The sequence below is a fragment of the Culex quinquefasciatus genome, chromosome 1 (assembly GCF_015732765.1).
Source record: "Culex quinquefasciatus strain JHB chromosome 1, VPISU_Cqui_1.0_pri_paternal, whole genome shotgun sequence".
Lineage (NCBI taxonomy): Eukaryota > Metazoa > Arthropoda > Insecta > Diptera > Culicidae > Culex > Culex quinquefasciatus.
In genome coordinates, this window is record NC_051861.1 from 93,713,452 (window position 1) to 93,737,934 (window position 24,483).

Genomic DNA, 24,483 nt, shown 5'->3' on the forward strand with positions numbered 1-24,483 from the left:
GGGGGTGAGATTGGGTCATATAAATTTCTGCATTTTTGTATAACAAATCTCTTTCAAAATCTATCAATCAATAATATAACGGCCAATTTGAATGATTCGAAGTGTATCTTTTGAAGAAATTTTTTGATCGATTTGGTGTCTTAGGCAAAGTTGAAGGTATGGATATGAACTACACTGAAAAAAAATGATGCACGGTAAAAAATTTTTGCTGATTTTTTATTTAACTTTTTGTCACTAAAACTTGATTTGCAAAAAAAACACTATTTTATTTTTTTTATTTTTTGATATGTTTTAGAGGACATCAAATGCCAACTTTTCAGAAATTTCCAGGTTGTGCAAAAAATCTTTGAGCGAGTTATGAACTTTTGAATCAATACTGATTTTTTCAAAAAACCGAAAAATTGGTCGCAAAAATTAGCCAACTTCATTTTTCGATGTAAAATCAAATTTGCAATCAAAAAGTACTTCAGTGAAATTTTGATAAAATGCATCGTTTTCAAGTTACATCCATTTTAAGGTGACTTTTTTGAAAATAGTCGCAGTTTTTCATTTTTTAAAATAAGTGCACATGTTTGCCCACTTTTGAAAAAAATATTTTTGAAAAGCTGAGAAAATTCTCTATATTTTGCATTCTTGAATTTTGTTGATACGACCCTTAGATGCTGAGATATTGGCATGCAAAGGTTTAAAAACAGGAAAATTGATGTTTTCTAAGTCCCACCCAAACAACACACCATTTTCCAATGTCGATATCTCAGCAACTAATGGTCCGATTTTCATTGTTAAAATATGAAACAGTCGTGAATTTTTCCGATCTTTTCGAAAAAAATATTTTCAAAATTTTTAAACCAAGACTAACATTTTAAAAGGGTGTAATATTGAATGTTTGGCCCTTTTGAAATGTTAGACTTGGTTTAAAAATTTTGAAAGTATTTTTTTCGAAAAGATCGAAAAATTTCACAAATATTTCATATTTTAATATTGAAAATCGGACCAATAGTTGCTGAGATGAAAAACTGCGACTATTTTCAAAAAAGTCACCTTAAAATGGATTTAACTTGAAAACGGTGCACTTTATCAAAATTTCACTAAAGTACATTTTGATTGCAAATTTGATTTTACATCGAAAAATGAAGTTGACAAATTTTTGCGACCAATATTTCGATTTTTTGAAAAAATCAGTATGGATTCAAAAGTTCATAACTCGCTCAAAGATTTTTTGCACAACCTGGAAATTTCTGAAAAGTTGGCATTTGATGTCCTCTAAAACATATCAAAAATAAAAAAAAATAAAAATAGTGTTTTTTTGCAAATCAAGTTTTAGTGACAAAATTAAATAAAAATCACCAAAAATTTTGTTACCGTGCATCATTTTTCAGTGTAGTCCATATCCATACCTACAACTTGAAGACACCAAATCGATCAAAATTCCTTCAAAAGATACAGATTTTTGAATTTTCATACATCATTTTTGTATGGCCAGCTGCCAAATTTGTATGGAAAATTTATGGACAAACTAATGATGCAAAATGGATTTGGGAATACCGAAGGCACCAAAAAGTTTAGTCGGATTAAAAAATACAAAACAAAAATCGAATGATCTGAAATCTGAGAGAATTGCTCAAAAGAGAATTCTCAAAGCAGCGCCACCACAGTAGCAGTGATCATTTGCTGAACTAATTTGTGTTCAAATCGGTCGTTTTTATTTTAGTTACAAAAAAAAACAATTTCTTAAAGAAATAACAAAAATTCAAATAAAGTAAAGTCTATTTGCCTGAAATCCATGAATGTAAATACCGGCTACTTCTCGCTGGTACTGAATCTGCCGGGAAGACCGGTTTTTGCTAGCTGATGCTGGCTGTTACTCTCAAGCTCGTGATAACCGGCCACATTGCCCGATACCAAATGCTTGTCGAACAAAGTAGAAAACAAATCGCATTTTTACTACTGCGTGGTGTCCGATGGAATGCAGTTGGGAATTTGCTCACCATGCATGAGCAGATGATATGAAATCATCGCACCAAATTTGCTCCCGACTTGACAGTATTCGAAAAAAAAAATCCATCCATGGCAGCGTTTCATCACAAGGTTGTGCAATAAAGCAATTTCTGGGCAATGTTTGTCGCGTGTTGACGTCGCGCAATATCTGATACATCGTCGAGACAATGGTTTCCGTTTATAGAGGGGGGTCGTTTAAAGATTAATTGTATTCGCACAATGGGTGGATCTCATCACCTGATGGAGTTAAACACCTACGACGGACATCACAGACAAACTGACGTAAGCCTCTTTTCAAATCTAGCAATCAACAATTTAACGGTCAATTCGAATTATTCGAAACTCACCACGATAGTTTTGGAATTCACCACATCACTACTATGCAGTTGCAACTGGCAAACGCTCGTAAACGAGCTGTGGTGAATTCAAAATTACTGAGGTGAGTTTCCGATGATTCAAATTGAACGTTAAATCATGGAATAATAAATTTAAAAAAGGGTTTTCCAATATTGTCTGTGGCCTGAGTAGTTCATCAATGACACAAAATTTTCTTCACTTTCATTTGTTGTTATTGCTCCGATCCAATTGAACACTACAAATACCGATCACGTGTGAAATTTCCTTCTCGCGCACCAACTCCACGCCTGAGCCCGTTGAAAATCGATTGTCTTGTTTGCCAAACACAAATATTATTAAACACATAAAACGCTGATGAAAACTGGCGCGTAAAGTGGCGCTAGTGGGGGAAAAAACAGCCACACTCGCACAATTTGTTCTGGTCACGTTTCCCGATAAGTTTCAGTTTGCTCAAATTGTGACAGCGAAAAATTCCATTCCACATTCCTTTATTGCAACTTGCGACCGCCAAAAGCCTATAATTTCACCCCGCGGCATTGTCGAAATTCGCCGTGAAAGGCATGACACGTTCCAGTAACGATCTCATCAAAAGTGGCAGAAACAATTTCATAATCCATCGCGTTTTTTGAGGTGGGCTTCGTGTTGCTTTATAATTTGCGTTTTTGTTATTTAGGAGATAACCGTGGATTAGACAGATTGTGCCACTCGTCACAAGATGTCGCAGTTTGCTGGCAGGAATTTTGCATGCAAGTTTTGCATACAAGTGCGTTAACATCTATTCGCAATTAGACGTCGCTTCTTTTACAACTTTTTAACTTTAAAACAAAGAAAGGGAAACGGTGCCAAGGGATAGAAAAAGGTGCAAGTGTTTGGTTTGCTTTTGCTTGCGTGCGTACAGTTCGTTTGGTTTGTTTCCCCCCGTTTTCTCTGGTTCGAATCACGGTACGGGGCACACAGGTTTGGCCCACATCATAGGCCGACGGGCGCGCCGGCCGTGTCGCCACAAAGTCTAGCTAACTCTAGCGCTAGACTCCGAACTGGTCTGGAGTGCACAAGGCAGAGGTCGAACAGGAGATTTTTTTTTTTTGAATGGGAGGTTGACAATTCTGGAATAACTTGATAAGACTTTTAAGTAACTTGAAAAAATACGATTATTTATTTAAAAAAAAACAACTCCCGAAATCGTGAATTATGTTCATGAATTTAAGAATCTCGAAGGCATTTATTCATGCGTATGACGCATTTGCACTATAAACGTGAACAAAGGGGAAATATTTCCTTTCTAATCAAACACCTATCTTCGTCTTATGGAGAGTTTGATGCTCGATTAAAGCTCCAAAAATACTATTTAGGTTATAAACTTACCAGCAACAGCAATTTATGCCACTTACTGGCCAAAAAGATCAAATTTAATGCACTTTTGATCAAAATTTCTATTTTGCGAGACCATTTCTCATCATTTTGATGGCACACACATCCACACGCAAAATGAGAGGTTAACTTCTTAACGAAAGTCGCCATCAATATCTTTTCACTTGCGCTAACGATTTCAAAGCGCTTAAGATATGAAATTGTTTCCAATTACCGAAAACATATTCTTTATAACATTAGTTAGTCACTCACTTGAAAAAAAAAATCCGAAACATGTAAATAATTAGCAAGGGCTATCAAAAAAACAAACGCGCCAAGTCTTTTGACGTTTGACTTTTGACGACCCATTCCAATCGAAGGCTGAAGAACACCGAGCGAAAAGCGAAGGCAAATAAAGAACAAAGGGTGGCCACCAACACCACCAGTAGCGCCTGTTGGAGTGAGCCAGTGATGCCAATTTCATCAATTTTAGTGCTGCCAACAGCGCTGGAAGAAAAAAAAACTAAGCTGAAAATAGGAAAATGGCCGTGGCCCAATGCACTCGACTGATTAGAATGCATTTGGGAAATATGTTTTTTAAATGCTTGTAAAAGGAATAGCATAACTTTTAATAAAAGTGAAAATAAACAGAAATGTTCAGAAAAAGTTGCTCTACTCGTTGCTGTACTTGGTTTTAGTCAATTTTAAGGAACACTCCAGATTATCCAGCATCATATAAACACGACCGCTTATTAGGCTTAAAATGGGTATATTTCCCCTATATTGCAATCTTGAAAAAAAAAGTCAAAAACAAAAACATTTTGTGAAAATTTGATTTTTTAAACCTTATTCTTAAGGGTGCACAGCAACCAAGGAAGTTAAAAGCAAAGCAATCCACTTTAACGACCCCCGGGTCTTTTGTGGTCTCTGTTGCAAGTTTCTGGTCATTTCTAGGCGTCCGAAGGTTATGTGTGGTAAGTAGGGTGACAAGAAAAATTGAAAATTTCGGAAAATCGCAAAATCGGAAAATCGCACCCCCTGGATCGTTTCTTTAGGCAAAAACAAGTAAATGTGCCAATTTTGAGCCAAATCGGTTAAGGCTAAGGGGTCGCTTTTCATCGTTGAAGTTTATATGGGGAAAATCGCAAAAATGTATGGGGAAAAACATCGCTTCAGAATTTTTGCAGCAGGTGGCGCAGGTCTCGCCCAAAATTGTCCAAGTGTGAGATACTTGTAGGAAATTTAATTACCAACAACTTTGTAGAAGGGTGCAAGACGATCCGAGTTGATCCTGATGAGTTATTAGATATAGAGATGAAAAGAAATCGGCTTACATACTTGATAGTATGCAAGGGGTATACTGCCGTTCTACGCATAATTGTCCCATGTCAGTTTTGGACGACTTTGACTTTATGACATTTTTAAGTTTAGTCTGATGTGTACTTTAAGAAAAACACATAAAATCTGGTACTTTGTTCGCAAACTCATCAAAAACAACACCAAGTCTGTTTGTCCCATCGTTAATATTCTACGCATAATTGTCCCACCAAGGATTTTCTTATACGGAATCATTAGTTTTACTAAGCATTATGTCTTGTTTGCCTGTTGTATAGCAAGAGAATCACAAATAAGTGTGATAAACTGCTAACTGGGACGATTAGGGACACATAGGGCGAATAGGAACCCACGGGACAATTATGCGTAGAAACACAGAAATCGGTCGAAAAATTTCAATCGCGTTTTTCTCAGTTGCACTTTTTTGAACATGGGACAATTATGCGTAGAACGGCAGTATATAGGAGGTATATAAGAAAATATTTTTTTCTAGACCAAAAAACAGGATCAACTCGAATCGTTTTACACCCTTGGACAAAGTTGTAGGGAATTATTGCGCATTTTGCACTTTACTAGAGTCTTGCGCAATTATTTTCATCACAGTATTTTTTCATCACAGTGCTTTTTCAGCACAGTGATGACGAAAATACCCGTTGCCAAGGCAGGCTGTTAATGTTTATTTATTTTTCCAAAGTTCAGAAACCAATGAAGTGTCCAGTGCAGAGAAAGTGACTTCGATCGGGTAGTCCCAGAACCGGTGATTCAAGGAGACCACGGCTTGTTCCGACTGGAAAAATATGGTCTTCGGTGTCGGTATAGCGGTACTTGGTCATCTTGCCGGATGGATCATGGACAACCAAAGATCGTTGCTGTCTGCATTGGGGACAGACATCTTCACTTATTGTTGAATCGTCTTTCCCAACATCCGCTGATCCGGTGCTGCCGAGAGGGGTCCCTTTATGACGATGAAGATCAACGCAAGATTGACGGATGGTCTGAGTTCCAGTTGAAGAGGGCGTTCGGTAACTGTTGGATATCCTTTACCCTGGAACTTGGCCGATCTACCAATGTCATTTTTGGATATTACTGTTGACTAATAAATACTGTCTAAAAATGTGTATTCTTCTTGGTTTTAGTACAACTAGGGTAATAACGAGATGCTTAGAAATTGGACTGATTATACTGAAAATATACCGATTTCTTTCGTCCACAATGTATTGTTTTTTATTCAGAATATTATTGAATTTAAAGCCAATTCCCCATAATTTTAATTGACTTTCACCCAAAATTGACCAGCAATCGTCCGATAAAATCATGGCCTCGTACCGTTACAATAATGTCAGCCTTGCCTCTAGCACATTAAAAAAATAACCTGTCAAAAAAACTCAAAAGTTCCAACTACGAGATCGAGCCAGGAACCTTTAACATACCATCTCAATGATTTATTGCCTCGGCTACCACAGCTTGTTGACTAGATTGTGTCAGAAGTCAATGCTTTACACTTGTTTTGTTTTGATGGTGTGATGAAAAATCAGTTTGCCAACTGTGATGAAAATTTTCCCGCAGCACTCTACTGAGGTGCAAAATGCGCAAAGTTGACAGTTCTCAGTCCTGCAAAGCAGTGTGATGAAAAAATCTAGGCCTAACACGATTGACACAAAACTCTAGAAATTGCTGCAAGGCGCAATAAATTTCCTACAAGAATCTCACACTTGGACAATTTTGGGCGAGACCTGCGCCACCTAGCAGAAAATTACTGAAACGATGTTTTTCCCCATACATTTTCGTGATTTTCCCCATATAAACTTCAACGATGAAAAGCGACCCCTTAGCCTTAACCGATTTGGCTCAAAATTGGCACAGATACTTATTTTTGCACTAGGAATCGAGTCAGAGGGTATCTCTGATGTCGATTTTTTGCCTTCCTCACTGAGGTAAGGCTATAATCCTGCTCTAAAAATGAACTTTGTATAAAAACGTCGTAGACCCACCTTCATGTATACATATCGACTCAGAATCGAAAACTGAACAATTGTCTGTGTGTATGTGTGTGTGTATGTATGTATGTGATCAACAAACTAGCTCATGTTTCTCGGCACTGGCTGAACCGATTTGACCCGAACCTGTTGCATTCGACTTGGTTTAGGGTCCCATAGATCGAGTTTTATACAGATTGAAGTTTCGATAAGTAGTTCAAAAGTTATGTATAAAAATGTGTTTTCACATATATCCGGATCTCGCTTAAATGTATGTAAACTATGTCCGGATCCACCATCCGACCCATTGTTGGTTAGGTTATCAAAAGACCTTTCCAACGAGTCTAAAACATTGAAGATCTGGCAACCCTGTCTCGAGATATGGCCTCTTAAGTGATATTGATGTACTTTTTGAAAGCCGGATCTCACTTAAGTGTATGTAAATTATGTCCGGATCCACCATTCGACCCATCGTTGGGTAGGTTATCAAAAGACCTTTCCAACGAGTCTAAAACATTGAAGATCTGGCAACCCTGTCTCGAGATATGGCCTCTTAAGTGATATTGATGTACTTTTTGAAAGCCGGATCTCACTTAAGTGTATGTAAATTATGTCCGGATCCACCATTCGACCCATCGTTGGGTAGGTTATCAAAAGACCTTTCCAACGAATCCAAAACATTGAAAATCTGTCATTCCTGTCTCGAGATATGGCCACTTAAGTGATATTGATGCACTTTTTTGAAGCCGGATCTCACTTAAATGTATGTAAACTAGGTCCGGATCCACCATCCGACCCATCGTTGGTTAGGTTATCAAAAAACTTTTCTAACGGGTCCAAAACATTGAAGATCTGGCAACCCTGTCTCGAGATATGCCCACTTAAGTGATGTTGATGCACTTTTTTGAAGCCGGATCTCACTTAAATGTATGTAAACTAGGTCCGGATCCACCATCTGACCCATCGTTGGTTAGGTTATCAAAAAACTTTTCTAACGGGTCCAAAACATTGAAGATCTGGCAACCCTGTCTCGAGATATGGCCACTTAAGTGATATTGATGTACTTTTTGAAGCCGGATCTCACTTAAATGTATGTAAACTATGTCCGGATCCACCATCCGATCCATTGTTGGTTAGGTTATCAAAATACCTTTCCAACGAGTCTAAAACATTGAAGATCTGGCAACCCTGTCTCGAGATATGGCCTCTTAAGTGATATTTATGTACTTTTTTGAAGCCGGATCTCACTTAAATGTATGTAAACTATGTCCGGATCCACCATCCGACCCATCGTTGGTTAGGTTATCAAAAGACCTTTCCAACGAATCCAAAACATTGAAAATCTGGCAACCCTGTCTCGAGATATGCCCACTTAAGTGATATTGATGCACTTTTTTGAAGCCGGATCTCACTTAAATGTATGTAAACTAGGTCCGGATCCACCATCTGACCCATTGTTGGTTAGGTTATCAAAAAACCTTTCTAACGAGTCCAAAACATTGAAGATCTGGCAACCCTGTCTCGAGATATGGCCATCTAAGTGATATTGATGTACTTTTTGAAAGCCGGATCTCACTTAAATGTATGTAAACTAGGTCCGGATCCACCATCTGACCCATCGTTGGTTAGGTTATCAAAAAACCTTTCTAACGAGTCCAAAACATTGAAGATCTGGCAACCCTGTCTCGAGATATGGCCACTTAAGTGATATTGATGTACTTTTTGAAAGCCGGATCTCACTTAAGTGTATGTAAATTATGTCCGGATCCACCATTCGACCCATCGTTGGGTAGGTTATCAAAAGACCTTTCCAACGAGTCCAAAACATAGAAGACCTGGCAACCCTGTCTCGAGATATGGCCACTTAAGTGATATTGATGTACTTTTTGAAAGCCGGATCTCACTTAAGTGTATGTAAATTATGTCCGGATCCACCATTCGACCCATCGTTGGTTAGGTTATCAAAAGACCTTTCCAACGAGTCTAAAACATTGAAGATCTGGCAACCCTGTCTCGAGATGTGGCCTCTTTAGTTATATTTATGTACTTTTTTTTTTATTCCGGATCTAAAAAATAGATGAAATTTGTGTACAACCCCATCATATCAGCCATTGTTGGTAATGAGTGAGGAAGGCTCCAACCACATAGGTGGATTAAGTTAGTTTTTTATTGTCACCCTAGTGGTGAGTCACCCGAAACCTCTTTTACGCAAATGGAGCGACGTTTTACTTCCCCATCCGATAAAAGGCCAGGAGGATAAGGCGGGAATCGAACCCGCGCCCCATAGCCAGGCCTGCAAAATGTTTCCAACCCAGCGTACACATGAAGCAAACCAAAATGTCAGTTCTCTGCTAGCATGTGACTGTAAGCCTACTGTGTCCGTTCAACCACTGCCGCCTGACTCGTGCCGGTCGGCTGCTGGAGAATGAGAGACGTGAAAAAATGAGCTACACTCACTCAATTCGTGTCGTATGACTGACTCGTAAAATCCTCTCTAAACACTATTTTGACTATTTTTAAACAATTGAATGGTTCTAGACTGTGCAAAACACTTAAAACAACCATAACTTATATTGAAAATTACATTTCCACGCATAAATTCCAACTTTTTGTGTAAAAACTTGTTTCTTTATGTGTGTGCGTGCAACGTCGAATGAGCGTTGGTCGACTACTGCCTCGCATTGCAGCTGCTCAGTGAGCTAGGGCACTCACGACTGAGTCGGGTTTGTTTATGTCACAATTTTGCGGTTCAGTGAATGGATCTGAAAAAATCGTGTATGCGTCGCCGATTTTCGCGTCAGGACCCCTGACATTTTCAGCTCTGCCCATAGCAACTTAGGGATCGGCAGCCGAAGCCGCTAACCACCGTGCCACGAGGCGCCGCCAGTGTTGGATAGATTTAACCACCAAATATAAACGAGCTGTCAAATTTTCCAGAAATCGTACAGATATCGTACAGATCAGACAATTTTACGTAAAAATGACGATTTGCACTTGATAGTTTGACACATTTATTTTTATAAAAATAAAAATTATGTAAAAGGCAGTTTTTTTCTGCGATTGGGAAAATTGGCCCAAAACTCAATACTTCAATCTTTTTTGTTTAGTTTAATTTATTTTTGATTTCAACCTATCTGCACTTGAAACCCATAGCAAAATGTACTTTAGATTGCATTCGGTATTTCAATTTTCAAAAAATTTCTAATTTTTACCAACTTCCCAAGTTTCTGCAAAAGGCCCTTGTCTTTGAGGTGTGAACTTTAAATTCTGTTCCATCACGACCACAACTCATTAAAGCCTTTCGACTAAATGAGTAATAGCAAATGTCTGGGCCACGAACGATGGCTTGATATAATAACGAGGTTCTATGAGCTAATCGAGATGATTTCACGCCATGTGATGCATCACTTTATTGATAGCAGCCCTCCCTGATACTACTATAAATGTACGAACGCGGCGGCGACGATATCTTATCAAACGCGCGCAATCAAAAACAATTGCCGCGAGATTCCTTTATCACCAACAACCCATTACTCATTACTCATTATATGGCTTTACTCAAGCGTGCTCTTTCTCTCTCTCTCTTTACCTTGCAGGTACCACCAACTAACCGACGATAGACGACGAGCCACCATGCCTCACCGGAATGCAGTCCATCATCAGCACCAACAGCCTCAGCCTAGAAGTTTAGTGTAGTGACCTGAGAAGACGACTCTTTCTCCAACCGAAGAAGAAAAAGAAGCTAGTGAAACGTTTACGGGTTAGATTTTAGTTTTTTTTTCTGCGCTAAGGTAGTGTCGTGTAGAGAAAAAAAGTGGGACCAACCAAGTTGAAGCCGGTGGTACAATGCTGAACTCCATCTCGAAGCATCTGCTTCACTGCGCGCTGCTCTTCACGCTGTTGATCGTGTTCGAGGTGTTCTCCGGCGGCATCAAGGTCAACGAAAACAGCTTCGTCGCGATCGATCCCTGGGAGGAGTATGGCACCGTTCCGACGCTGCTGCTGTACACGCTCCGGTTGCTCACGTTCCTCACGCTGCCCCAGGTGCTGTTCAACTTCTTCGGGCTGGTGTTCTACAATGCCTTCCCGGAGAAGGTAGTGCTGAAGGGTTCGCCGCTGCTGGCGCCCTTCATCTGCATCCGGGTGGTGACCCGCGGCGACTACCCGGACCTAGTCAAGTCGAACGTCCTGCGCAACATGAACACCTGCCTGGACACCGGCCTCGAGAACTTCCTGGTGGAGGTCGTCAGCGATAAGCCGGTAAATCTACCGAAACATCGCCGCACGAGGGAGATTGTCGTCCCGAAGGACTACAAAACCAAAACCGGTGCGCTGTTCAAGTCGCGTGCCCTGCAGTACTGCCTGGAGGACAACGTGAACGTACTTAACAACAACGACTGGGTGGTCCACCTGGACGAGGAAACGCTCCTCACCGAGAACAGCGTCCGCGGCATCATCAACTTTGTCCTGGACGGGAAGCACCCCTTCGGGCAGGGCCTGATCACGTACGCCAACGAGAACGTCGTCAACTGGCTGACGACGCTGGCGGACAGCTTCCGCGTTTCGGACGACATGGGCAAGCTGCGGCTGCAGTTCAAGATGTTCCACAAGCCGTACTTCAGCTGGAAGGGCAGTTACGTGGTTACTCAGGTAAGGACAGTATACTGCCCATGATCGCATAAATGTCCCATATGCATTTTCGTCACTTTTGAGTTATTAATGCAGTTTGGTTTAAAATCGTGTGCTCTTTCAAAAGAGCCTATAACATCCAGTACTTTGTTCTAGAAATCAGGAAGAAATCCAGTTTTTTCGTGAAAACTTAACACGTAGCCTTATGTGTGGGACAAACTTGTTTAGCGTTTTTCTCAGCTTGCTGTTTTTGCATATGGGACATTTATGCGAACATGGGCAGTATAGAAGCTTCTCAATTGAAACAAATGATTTGGCACAAAAAGGCGGTGCATTCAAGTGCGCAATGAGGTATCACGTTGACTGGGGTTTCAAGTGGTTGGCCTAATTAGTGGACTGAAAACCACACCGCGGTGGTGGTGGAACCAATTAAATACCGCCAATGATGCGAGCACAAAGTTGCGTTGTTGGGTTAGAATTCGCGGGCAAGTTTTCAATGACACTAAATTTCAATAAATATACGAACTCTCTCCTTTGAAATGTTTTTGCAAATTCTTAGAATCCGAATTCAAACAAAATGAACTGTGGTCAAAGACAATCTTATGGGAAATTGGACGAGCTTTCTGGTAAAAATATTTTCAAGACTGAGAAATCAAGTCTGTGATATAGAAATTGTCAAAAACCATCAAGAAACCACATTTTTCAACATTTTTATTTTTTAAGCCGCTGTAACTTCAGAAGGATTAGACTTAGGACAGTAGTCAATATGGAGACTTTTATGTAAAATTGCCTAGAGAATCAATTCCCGTACTCGGCTTTTTAAAATTTTGAGCACTTTAAAAAATTACAGTTTCAGTAAATGATTTTTGTATTTTTTTAGGAGAGTTGCTTCATCCTGCATTTTACTTGAGTCTTTTTGTAACATCTTAGGCTACACGCACAAAAATTTTAAACGAAAAAAAAATTGTGGGCTCACCTTCAAATTTGACTTTTAAACATAAAAATCAAAAAATCTCATAAAAATGGCGTGTTTTTTGTTCAGTGTATTTTTTTTCGAAAAACCCGTCAAATTTCCTAAAAGTTTGTTAGAGCGTCCATTTTCCCGTCCCGGGAAAAAAAATCCCAAGAATTCTCGGGATTTCCCGTAAAAAAATATTTCCCGTTTCCCGGGAAAATTATAAATTTCCCGGGAATTCCCTAAATATAAGCGGAAGTATACAATTTCTTAATTTTTTGGACCCAATTTTTTTAAATGCTATAAAAAAATGAAGATACCTTGCTTAATGAAAATAAACAATTACAATTCAGGTAAACTTTTAAAAGAATAATTGGATATCGAATAAAGAATATTTAAACCCTTTACCGCCAAAGCAAAATTGAGATTTTTTTACAAGAAGAATTACTTCAATTCGATCAAAAAATTTAAATATTAAGTAAAAGAATTATGGAGCACTGGTGCAACAATGGGTGTTAGAAGGTTTAACATAAAAGAAGGTAGAGGGATGATGTCAATTTATCTTAGAATTTAAATCATGTTTTCGTTCTAATCTAATCTAATCTAAGGGTCTGACCCTAGCGCAGCCAATCTTTCGAAGGGATCCTGGAGAGTGCCTTAGGTTAGATGACGCCTAGCACTCTTCTTGTCATTTATTAACATTTGTAGTGCGCCATTGCATTGGAATGCATTGAAACATCACAAGCGTTAAAGCGGCCAGGCCTACTGCGTAAAGCCGTATCGCAGAGATGACTCGTAATTGGGTTGAGTTTGAGCACTGAGTGTTCGAACAACAACACAATTCTGAATCGACAGGGGAGCAAGAAGCATGGGGACACACCACCATACGCTCCGAGATTTTTGGTTGTATTCGTTGGGAGCACCATGCTAAGAAGGTTTGGTACTCCGGGACCCTCTGGGATGGGACATTGTATTTCCACGAATGCCCTGGACACTATTTGCCATGGTTATAGCGCCACAACTCGCTCTCTGTAACAGTATTCCTAATTCCAGTCCACGGTCACCAAGTCGTCATGGCCTAGCATTAGCATTTTTGCTTACCAATCCAAAGGACGGAGGATCGAATCCCGCCTCGAGCGACTTTGATTTTTTTCGTTCATATTCATCATTTGAGATTTCTATGTTCTTAACTTTCTCGTTGAGCGCAGATGGGCATCGAACCTAGAACCATTCGCTTATAAAGCGAACACCGTAACCAGTCAGCCACGGCCGCTCAGTAAATCATGTTTTCGTTCTATGAAAAATCATTTAACAGAAGTCAATGATAAACCTGAAAACCATGTGGAAAAAAACATTACAAAATCATCTAAAAACTACTTTGTATTATTTAAGAGGTGTCCGAAAATGCAAACATAGTTTGAAAACTTGCTCCTAATATGTGAAAATATTGAGTTGTTTGATGTACAAACACGAGAAGTTTAATTTTTAAGGAAAAACTAAAAAGCTCAACCATTTTGTTCAAGAGCTGAAACCAGTATAACTTGGCTTAGAAAAGTTATTTGTTATGAAAAAAATAATTTCTGAATGATTTTATTCGATTAAACATAATGCGTCAAGCCATACACTCTCAAACTGGTCACAGAGGCAGGTTTAAAAAAATAAGATTGTGGAGTATGGATTCATTTTACTAACTGTTCAGAAACTTTGATGAAAAAAGTCTCCTCAACAAAAAATATCAGAGATCATTTTTTTATTTATTACACGATTTGAGCTTATATAATTAGAAAAATAGACATTTTCTTGTAGTTGCATGAATTAGTTGATCTTTACACTTATTTAAACCATTAGAGTCGCTGTCCTATTCAACTTTGATGAAAAATATGATTCAGAACCAAGATTAGAACAATTTTCAATAAATTTAAAATTTCTCGGGAATTCCCGGGATTTCCCGGGAAATTGGACGCTCTACTTACACGGAATCTATAGTTTTACTTAGCATTATGTCTTGTTTACCTGTTGTATAGCAATAGAATCACAAATAATGGTGATAAATGGCTAACTGGGACGATTTGGGACACATATGGCGAATAGGAACCCACGGGACAATTATGCGTAGAACGGCAGTAATCCTATCTTAAAACTAGAATACAAAAAACTAACTTCATTGAAATATTCAACATCATTACAACGAGTAAACTATCATCTCGATGAAAATGTTCAGAAGATCTTGTGGTGAAAACAGGTCACTGCTGCCTTCATCCGTTGATGCTGGTTGGTTTTCCCTCGGTTGCTGTCTGAAGCCAGGAGGTGTTGTATTCTCTGCAACTTTTTGCCGCTGATTCAACGGCAATGGCTGCAGATTTGGAACCACTCGAACAGATCCCGCTCCTGGTGACGCCAAAGCAGGAATATCCACGTGAGTGAATGCTGGTGGTGTTTTGCGGCGATTTGGTTGGTGCCTCTTCGTCGCTTGCTGCCGAATTTTTACAAACTCAGCTCGTTTTGGACAGTTCCGATTCTTGGTCGAATGGTCGCCACCGCAATTGAAGCATTTCGGTTCGATGTTCTTGTTGATTGTTCCGCAAGCTTGAGTTTTGTGAACTGCTTTCAGCTCAGACGGCGTTGTCGATCCTTTCTCGAGATGAACCAGGTACAGTTGATCACGATACTTGATGTCCTTGATGTGTCTCGTCATCTTGAAGACTTCGATCACGTTCAACTTCAGAGATTTGAGCTCTTCTTTCAGCACACTTACATCCATGTCATACAGGCCTCGGAGGACCTGTTTTATGGGGCGTTTACCTGGATCGTCATGGCTGTAGTATTCAATCTTTGTGTTGTTCAGGAAATCCCGAACGTAGTTGTAATCTTTTCTGGTAGGTAGCAGCATTTTCAGTCCATCAGCACACAAGCGAATGACGATGTTTTCACAAAAATGGGTGGCAACTTTTCCCGTCGTTCTTCCTTCTCGCTCACGTCCACAGGGAGGGTAGCGAACTGGTTTCCAGACGAATTTTGAGCGTCCTTGCTCAAACTGCCTGGCTTTGCAGGTAGCGCTTCGGCATTCTTTAGCTTCTTCAAATCTGCCGATCCTGCTGGTGCACTTTTTAGGAGCTAATATCGAGGAGTACCTCTCTCGTTGTTGGTTCCCAACACAAATACGAACTCTCTATTTTGAAATGTTGAAATTGATCGTATTGATGGTTAATAAAATAATGCAAATTCACACAATCAGAATCAGAATCAATTTAAATCGAAACAAAATAAAGTATTTTCTGAATTTAAGCATTTAAAATTGCATAATTTGTAAAATATTACCAAAAATTTACTGAATAATTAAGAGATTTTGGAAAAAAATAATGCTTTTGTCCGATTAAACCTTGTTATTTATAGACTTCATCAATTAAATCAGAATGTGGAAAAGAGTTCACAGAATGTTTTCTCCAAATAAATTATCAGCATAAGTTCAATTCTTGCAGAAATAAACGCAATTTTAAAATTATTAGCAATTTTTCTAACATCCTTGATTTAAGTTTGGATGCCATTTGTTCCGGTCAACCGACCCAACTCTTCCCTTAGATGATTAACACCCCTGGGCAGGCTGACAGTTCGTTGGCGCGTCAATGACTCGTATGTTTAGGTTCGAGTAGAAATCTTGACATAGTTGCGGACCTATGGTTTTCAAGAAAATATTCGCGTTTTCAGTTTTATTTTTTTTATAAAATAATTTGTAAAAGTCCAATGTGAAATAACTTATAAAATCACACGATTCTAAAAAAACCTTTCATCCAAATTTTGAAAAAGAGCGAAAGAGCCGTTTAAAAGAGCCCATCTTCTATCCAGGTTTTTAAGCAAAGATGGCGTTCGAATGTTGAACGACCGCAGTAGCACCAACATTAGACAAAAAATGTGGCTGTCATGCCATGGCACACTTTTTTTTCGCAATGTTGGTATATTCCACTGCGTGATTTTGACATTTCGGGTGTTCACTATTCGAACGCCATCTTCGCTTAAAAAGCTGGATAAACATATTTTCAGACAGGCTCTTTGGAACCCAAACCTCCAAAACCGCATTTCAAGTTTTCGTTTTGATAGTGTGCGTGAGTACCGTGTAAAAAGTGACAGTTCGTCCCTTTTTAGTTTGACTTTGACCAACCAACGGGGTACAAACTAAAAAAGTGTCAAACGAAAAAGTGACCAACCACCGGGGGTTGAGTGTAACTTTACTGAATCTCAGCATAAAAAAACTGAACGCTACAATGTATTTACAATTTTTTTTTTCTAAAAATGTACAACAAGATGCCTTTTTGGGTCCATCCATAAATCACGTGGAAATCACGCGAAAGTTTATTTTTCGAGTAAGTTTATAGCCTTTTCTCTGTAAGGTGAGAATGGCAAAAGTCATAGAGTAACAGGAAAGTTTGAGCATTAAAACATTTGAATTTGAGATTTTATTTTTGAATTTAGTTTAGGCCGTTGCAAATATCTTTGCTAGTTTATGTCCCAAGATGTCCTAAGATATTTTGAAAATTAGTAATTGCAAATCAACTGTACTGGTGTAAAATGCATTTTAAAACACATTTTTCATTGAAATGGTGAAAATTGTAATTTCAAGTTTTATATTTCTTGCCGCATATTCGTTGCAATCGCCAGCCAGCCCCACCACGTTGCGTGTTTACCGCTTCGACGATTCCTCAAGTGTGCAATTGCGTTTAACTAACGAAATCTTTTTCATCTATCCTATCCGCAGGTCCACGCCGAGAAGGAGGTCTCGTTCGACAACGGCATCGACGGTTCGGTCGCGGAGGACTGCTTCTTCGCGATGCGTGCGTTCGCCGCCGGGTACACCTTCAACTTCATCGAGGGCGAAATGTACGAGAAGAGCCCGTTCACGCTGCTCGACTTTCTGCAGCAGCGCAAACGCTGGCTCCAGGGCATCCTGCTGGTGGTCCACTCGAAGACGATCCCGCTGCGCAACAAGCTGCTGCTGGGGATCAGCGTGTACTCCTGGGTCACGATGCCCCTGTCGACGTCGAATATGATCTTCGCGGGGCTGTACCCGATTCCGTGCCCGAACCTGGTGGACTTTTTGTGCGCGTTCATCGCCGGGTTCAACATCTACATGTACGTGTTCGGGGTGATCAAGAGCTTCTCGCTGTACCGGTTCGGCGTGGTCAAGTTCCTGGCGTGCGTGTTGGGCGCGCTGTGCACCATCCCGATCAACGTGGTCATCGAGAACGTGGCGGTGATTTGGGGGCTGGTCGGGAAGAAGCACAAGTTTTACGTGGTGCAGAAGGACGTCCGGGCGCTTGTTACCGTTTAAAGAGGGGAAGCAGCAGCAGTATCATTACTAGTAGGTTTAAAGTTCTTTCTAATTACGATTATTTTTACCAAGAGCAAGTTAGCTGTTAGCACACGAACACACACACAACATCCCTAAACCAACCAACCAACCTTTGTACATTTGTTAGAGTTTGTGAGTTTTTTTCTGAATTTATCAGAAAAAAGAAAGAGTATTTTGCGCGCTTAACCGTTTTAAGGGAAACGAAAGTCATTTGTGTATGTTGTTTTTATGTGGAACATCCTCATGAAATGGAACAAAAAAATATATAAGTTTATTCTATACAGAAATTGTTTGGTTCTTCCCCGACTTGATTTTGATTGAGTGCGAGAGTGTGTGCGGGTGTGCGAGCAAGAGAAAAATTCTATGAGATTTTTTCATTGTTATTTATTTTTTTCCGTGTACATTTTTTTCTGTTTTCCGTGTGTGTAGAGAAGAGTAAGGTTAGGCTTTTTTACGTGTACAATTGTATTTTGAGAACCGTGTTCTCACCAACGTGTATAATTAGTGAATATCATTACGTTTACGTGGCATTGGCATTTTTTCCTCTTTCCCCATTTCCCCGCTCACCACTTTTAGCAGATTCCTTGATCTTTTCACTCTGGGTGCTCTTAAAAATCACACACGCAAATCATTTCATTATTCGATTTCAAACATAAAATACCACAAACACACAAGCAAAAAAAAAAACGGGACGAATCTACTTATTTAGAAAACAATTTAAAACGTGACTTCGTTGTCGAAACAGAACAAGTAAAACTAACTAACTCACATTTAGTCAAAAGTCGAGTGGAGCAAAACAACAAAAAATGTTTAAACAACTAAGGCAAAAACTCCCACGTCCACACACGTTGTTCACAATCTATATTTAATAAAATTAAACAACAACAAAAAAAAACAAGTTAGCGATATGATTAGACACAACCATTTAACGATTAAACGCAGTGCGCTAGGAAAAGATAAAAAAAATCTGGAAGAGGACAAACTTGCAACATCAAAAAGAAACTTAGCTGAACATTTAACTGAAACAAGAAAAAAAGAGAAATCACAAAAACTTAAGAAATATTAAAGTCGCAAGCTAGAAGTTATTCCAAAATCAATATTGTTTAAGGCTAAAAGGAAATGTTTCTATAATTTTTTCGATAGAAACAGCAAACACACACAAACCAACAGTCATTTGATATGAGCGCCGACATGTTGCGAGAGAGGTGGGTAAATTTAAAACTGCGCTGCGCGCGCTTGGCTTCTCTGTCTCCTGCGTAGAAGGGAGAGATCAGCGAAGCAATATGGGATAAAATACCTTACTAAAAAAACAAAAGTGCAGCAAAGGCAGACGGCATTAGGAAAACAAAAAAGAGAAAGAAAATTGCTGATAATTCATGATCTACCTGTAATGGAATTTCCGATAAATATTGAATAAAAAATCAAAGCGATTAAATCTTACGAAAAGCTAAGTTTTTATTTCGGTTTGTAATAGAAAGAAATCACATTTGTTGTCCTTTGGGACTCAGTTCAGAGCAAGCTTCACTTTCGACTCATCCATTGGGAGGCCATCGCTCGGATCGTTTCGTCCACGAGGTGCGGACACGCCCGCACCAATTCCTTCCAGCCGTCTGTCTCCGTTACCTTGGCCGCCACGCTGCCGCTGAGAAACTGCAGCACGTGCTTCTTCATCTCGAGGTCGTCGTACAGGTCCGCAAGCATCAACGTTTCGGCGGCAGTTTCCCAGCTGAGCTTCTCCAGGATGTGGCAATGGCAGTGGCTTTTCAGCGTCGGAACGTCGTACTTATCAGCCGCTTTGTACAGCGCGTGGGCCATCGTCTCCAGACTGGTCAGCTCGTCCGTGTAGATGAACCCGAGCAGCGCTTCGAAAACCGGCGGTTCGATGTCGTCGATGGATACGCAATTCTCGATCGTTTCCTGCATCTGGTGCTCGAACATGGCGCTGAAGACGGAGCTCCTGGCCGACAGGATGCACTTGTGTGCCGGGAATCGCTGGCCAGCGACCAGTATGGTGACGTCGCCAAACTTGTTGTCGCCGCCGACGAGGGTCTTCAAATCTTTGGCCAAACTGCTCGGCAGAGGATCGAATTGATTGTTCAGCGTCTCGTTCACAAGTCTTTCGTTTGCGGTTATTTTGCATTTTATGATCAGTTCGTCAGTTGGTTTTGCATTCTTGAGCAAGTTATCCTTTTTCAACAATCTGTCCCAGCCCCAATTTTCATTCAGAGGAAAATTATATTTGTACGGACCCATTACAGAATTGAAACCATTCGTGGTCGTAACTGTTATTTCACACGTGGCTTCGAGTTTTCCTTGCGCTGAATCGGACGATACCAACTCAAGGTGCAACGACAAAAACAATTCATCCGCCGTCGCAAGTGGACCAACGGTCAAAATCCATTTGACTTGCTCGTGTAGGCCGGAAGGAAACTGAGGAGAATCCTGTGGCCCTCCATGCTTTTTATGCCAGGCTTCGAAATTCCTTATGATCCATGTGTACGAGTACTCAGTTGAGTGTACGGAAGTGACATAAGTCTCTCTTGGTGCGTTGCTAGTTCCGGATTGAGCCATGGCTGAAGTTCTGCACTAAAGAGAAAAAATATTCAGTTTTGATGATTGATGACATTTTCCTACTATTTTCGCTGTTTACCTCTGCTTATTTGCTAAAATTCAAGACAGTCGTGATTGCAGCCCGCGCGAGACGAAATCAATCAAAACAAAATGTTTTAGTTTTGACAGTTGGTTCAAACTTTTGGTACGTTCGTTTGATGGCTAGTTCCACACTGAGTGCCGCACTCAGAGCTGTCAAAGTGTTTCTTTGAAGAAACTCGCGCTAGTTCCGCACGAGTTTCGTCGCCATCTTGGAACTGAAACTCTAGTGCCGCACTCGATATTTTTTCAGTTTCATGCGAGTTCCAAGCACACTGACAGTTGACAGATGACGTTCGATTGAACCAAAACTGGCACCGACGAGTGCGGCACTCAGTGCCGCACTGGCTGTTCAAACGAACGTACCATTTGAAGCTGCATGCACGCTTGTTGAAAGTAACCCAAGTAGCGGGTAAAAGTTATTAAAGTATTGCGCGTATTCCCGAGAAAGACACGCGGCAAACCAGCCTCGGAACGACGCGCCGCACTTTCGGCAAATGCGCGCTGTCAAATCCCTTACTGCACGTTTTGTTTTTGTTGATCTTCTTCCTCGAATCGCCTGGCATTTTTTTTTTTTCATAATCGCCTGGCATTGTTGGCAGGTATGTTTTTAATTGCACCAAAAGTGCAGAAAATCGCTGGGAACAAAGTCTACGGCATATTCTGAAATGCCGCGCGGCGTGTATGCTTCCTCCGCGGGGGATCCCAAATTTGGAGTTGATCACGGCCCCGTAAAAAAAATTACAGTTTTCGACCTAACGAAACACCTTTCGAAATCGGGTAATCAAAAACAACCAACCAGTTAGCCGATTTAGTCGGGATGCGTCAGGAGTAAGATTTTTAGTCGCCCTACGAATAGACCTTTAAATTGGGTCGAGTCAGATTTTATTTTATTCACAGACTAAAGGCTAGTATGGAGATCGGAAGGAAAGGGGTTAAGAAACAGCTTTACAAACAGCAGAACAACAGAGAGGGAGCGTTTTCTTGGGGCTTTTCTTCACCCTCTCTGGCTTGCTTTCGCTGCCGCTGCTGCCCATTTGAAATTTTTCTTGGCCGGTTCCTTCCGATGTGCGTATACCGCTTAAATCGGTAAAAAATCGGTTGTTTTTATAACCGATATCCCGTCAGATTTCGTCGGCCGATTTCGACAACCGATTTTTCACCAGACGCTTATGTAAAGTTTACACAGAAGTCTGTTGCCAGATCGGCCGATTCGTTGGCCAACGAGTCGGCCGAAACCACCCGACTAGACCCGACTAAGTTATGTCGGTTTTTTACGGGGTAACCCCGTAAAAAAATTGACAGTTCTCGACCTGACGAAACACCCTACGAAATCGGGTAATCAAAAACAACCAATCAATTGCCGATTTAGTCGGGATGCGTCAGGAGTAAGATTTTTAGTTGCCCTACGAATAGACCGACTAAATTGGGTTGAGTCAGTTTTTTTTTTCACAGACTAAATCGGTGCCAGTTTAAACCAACTGTCAAAACTAAAATACACGCTTAAAAAACATTAGGTATATAGGATTTGAAGACCCTCGTCGGTGACGACAACAAGTTTGGCGACGTCACCATACTGGTCGCTGGCCAGCGATTCCCGGCGCACAAGCCCAGTCACGAAAAATTCTGGCTGAGTTTGTTCTGCTAGAATCCTGCTAGAATGATTCAAGCAGGCCTGCCAGAATTATTTAAGAATTTTGCCGGAATGTTCCATTTCCACACACCCATCTTGCGAGCGAACGTTTCGCACACGTTTTATTTTGTCTTACGATTGAAGAAGATGTCATTCCTTCAACCATCCGTAGTTTGGTAAGAATTTTATAAATATTTGCTCGGTGCCCAAGAACGCAACGCAGCGATGCCAAATCTTCCGTCCAATAAAATCAACTGGAGTGAAGGAATTGAAGCCAAAACCGTTGGGGGCCGGAATTTACAATCTTCTGTACTGGACAAATGGATAGCATCGCATTGGTGGAAGGTATCTTCTTTTAGTGGTGCGAATGTGACAAGTTATATTTATTGTAAAATTACAGTGTTAATAATTGTGAGAAATAAAGTTGTTTAAATATTGTTCTTTTCAGCTAGGATACACCTAGCAAACCCTGTAAATGAATTATAATTCAGTATTACTCGATCAGTGTGAAAGCTAAGTTTGTTGTGATTCCTCCATCTTGTTTTGATTGACGAAAATTTATGTATTATTTTTGCGCGGATTTTGCGCGTACATATGTCTACTGTACTATTTTTACGTGGAGAAATGGCCATCATCATCATTCAAACCTACGACGGCAACACGCGAGGACTTCTACTGTTAAGTTTGACAGAAAAGGCGGAGAGAAAAAGTGCGGCGAGAGTGGAAATCGCTAGGTTCTATTTGGTGCCAGAGCGACAAAATGTTTGTTCAGTGACGTTTAACCTCGCGTTCAACACAACAAGTCGTTACACTGAGAAATAGAGTCGATAAGCCTAGTGTCAGATAAGTCGCCGCGAATATTCGATTGTTTTCCGAAACCATAATATGAAACTAGTCAGTTCCACATAAGTGTGCATACACTGAAAGCCCGACCATGGTAATTTTAAGAACATTTGCTAAAAATGCTGCTTATTAAATTAACTGTGGCTTTTTGATGGAAGTAAACGCAAATCACACAAAAAAATATTACGGTAATGACAAAAGTAACTTACTTTAAAATTAAAAAGTTGTTAAAATTTGCTACATTAAAAGTTTTTTTCTTGTTTTGAAAATGAAAACTTTTACTGCTACAGTTTTTTAAAATCTCATTGCTCACTGATTTAAAAGTTTTCACTTTTAATTCGACTGTAAAATTTCTTTCATTTTGTGGTTCTCGTTAACCGTGTTCGCCTAAGTCCAAAATGTAAACAAACGTTTTGGTGATTCCGGTGAGTGGAGGTCCACAACGACTATCAAAACCGAACGCGGCCGCTGCCAGGACTTGGACGCGGAAACCTTCGAAAGAGGATGGTGCGGGCTCGGGTGCGGGTGCGGAACAAGGTTGGGAGATTAGGGGAAAGTTGGTTTTCAAAAGGATAAGGCCATGGCTGCAGCTTCCTGCAGGACCTGCAGCTGTTTCACGACCGAAATGGGTAAGAAGGAAGCTTGGGTGTTTGGTGGTGTTTGAGCGTGCGTTTGAGATTATTTTGTTTGTTTTTGTAGGACGCCGTTTATGTGGTTGCCGAAGATCGGAGGTCGGGATGTGGATTTGCACCGGTTGTATTCGGTGGTGGTGGCCCGGGGTGGGTAAACGAGATTGACGTAGAAGCAGATTTACATCCGCTTTTTGAACAAGTACGAAAAAGTTAATTTTCACGGTGAGGAGAAGGATCCGATGGAAGAGGGAAACGACGAGTAGCGGCATAATCGGAGGTGGTCAGCACGGATGTTGCACTCGGTGCCGGCGGTTTACGACCATCAGCAGCATCATGTGCCAGAAGTGATGACGGGACAGTGTGGGATGTCCCGAGGGTCCGCAGTCCATTTCTCGTTGCGGGACGAGTATTACCTAAACATCCGGAAGAACATATTGCACTAGTTCTGGAAGGACCGTCTGTACGAAAGCCGTAGGTCCTAGAGCTGTCGTACTCAGATTACTTCCAGAGGATGGAGCGAGATCCGACGAACCTGATCAAAAACATCTACCTGGAATACCGAAGAAGTTACAGGTGAGTATTGAGAATGTGTTCAGTGTCTAGCCAATTTCATTTACTTTAAAACTCTTTCAGCAACTCCCGCCCGCAAACGCTCATCTCGCAACGGCGCAGCTTCGGCCGGATGAACTTTGACGGCGAGTTGGCAATATCTGTATCATTCTCGAAGGAGGACGAAGTAATCGTGAACTATCCGTTCATGCGCTTCACTTAATAGCCGGAAA

At 40.5% G+C, this 24,483-nt stretch overlaps 2 protein-coding genes across 5 annotated transcripts in view; one reads left to right on the plus strand and one right to left on the minus strand.

The window, feature by feature from the left end:
• LOC6053338 (beta-1,4-mannosyltransferase egh) overlaps window positions 1–19,254 on the plus strand; it is a 101,032-nt gene extending 81,778 nt beyond the window's left edge. For all 4 annotated transcript variants that reach the window (XM_038252434.1, XM_038252417.1, XM_038252426.1 and 1 more), the window contains 2 exons: window positions 10,613–11,666; window positions 17,351–19,254. In XM_038252434.1, coding sequence (XP_038108362.1) covers window positions 10,863–11,666; window positions 17,351–17,923 — 1,377 coding nt within the window. In that variant the 5' untranslated portion in view covers window positions 10,613–10,862 and the 3' untranslated portion in view covers window positions 17,924–19,254. The remainder of the gene's footprint in view (window positions 1–10,612; window positions 11,667–17,350) is intronic.
• Window positions 19,255–19,465: 211 nt separating this feature from the next.
• LOC119770692 (speckle-type POZ protein B-like) lies at window positions 19,466–20,197 on the minus strand. Its single transcript, XM_038266031.1, has one exon. The coding sequence runs from the start codon at window positions 20,195–20,197 to the stop codon at window positions 19,466–19,468; it is 732 nt and encodes a 243-aa protein (XP_038121959.1).
• Between the last annotated feature and the right edge of the window lie 4,286 nt (window positions 20,198–24,483).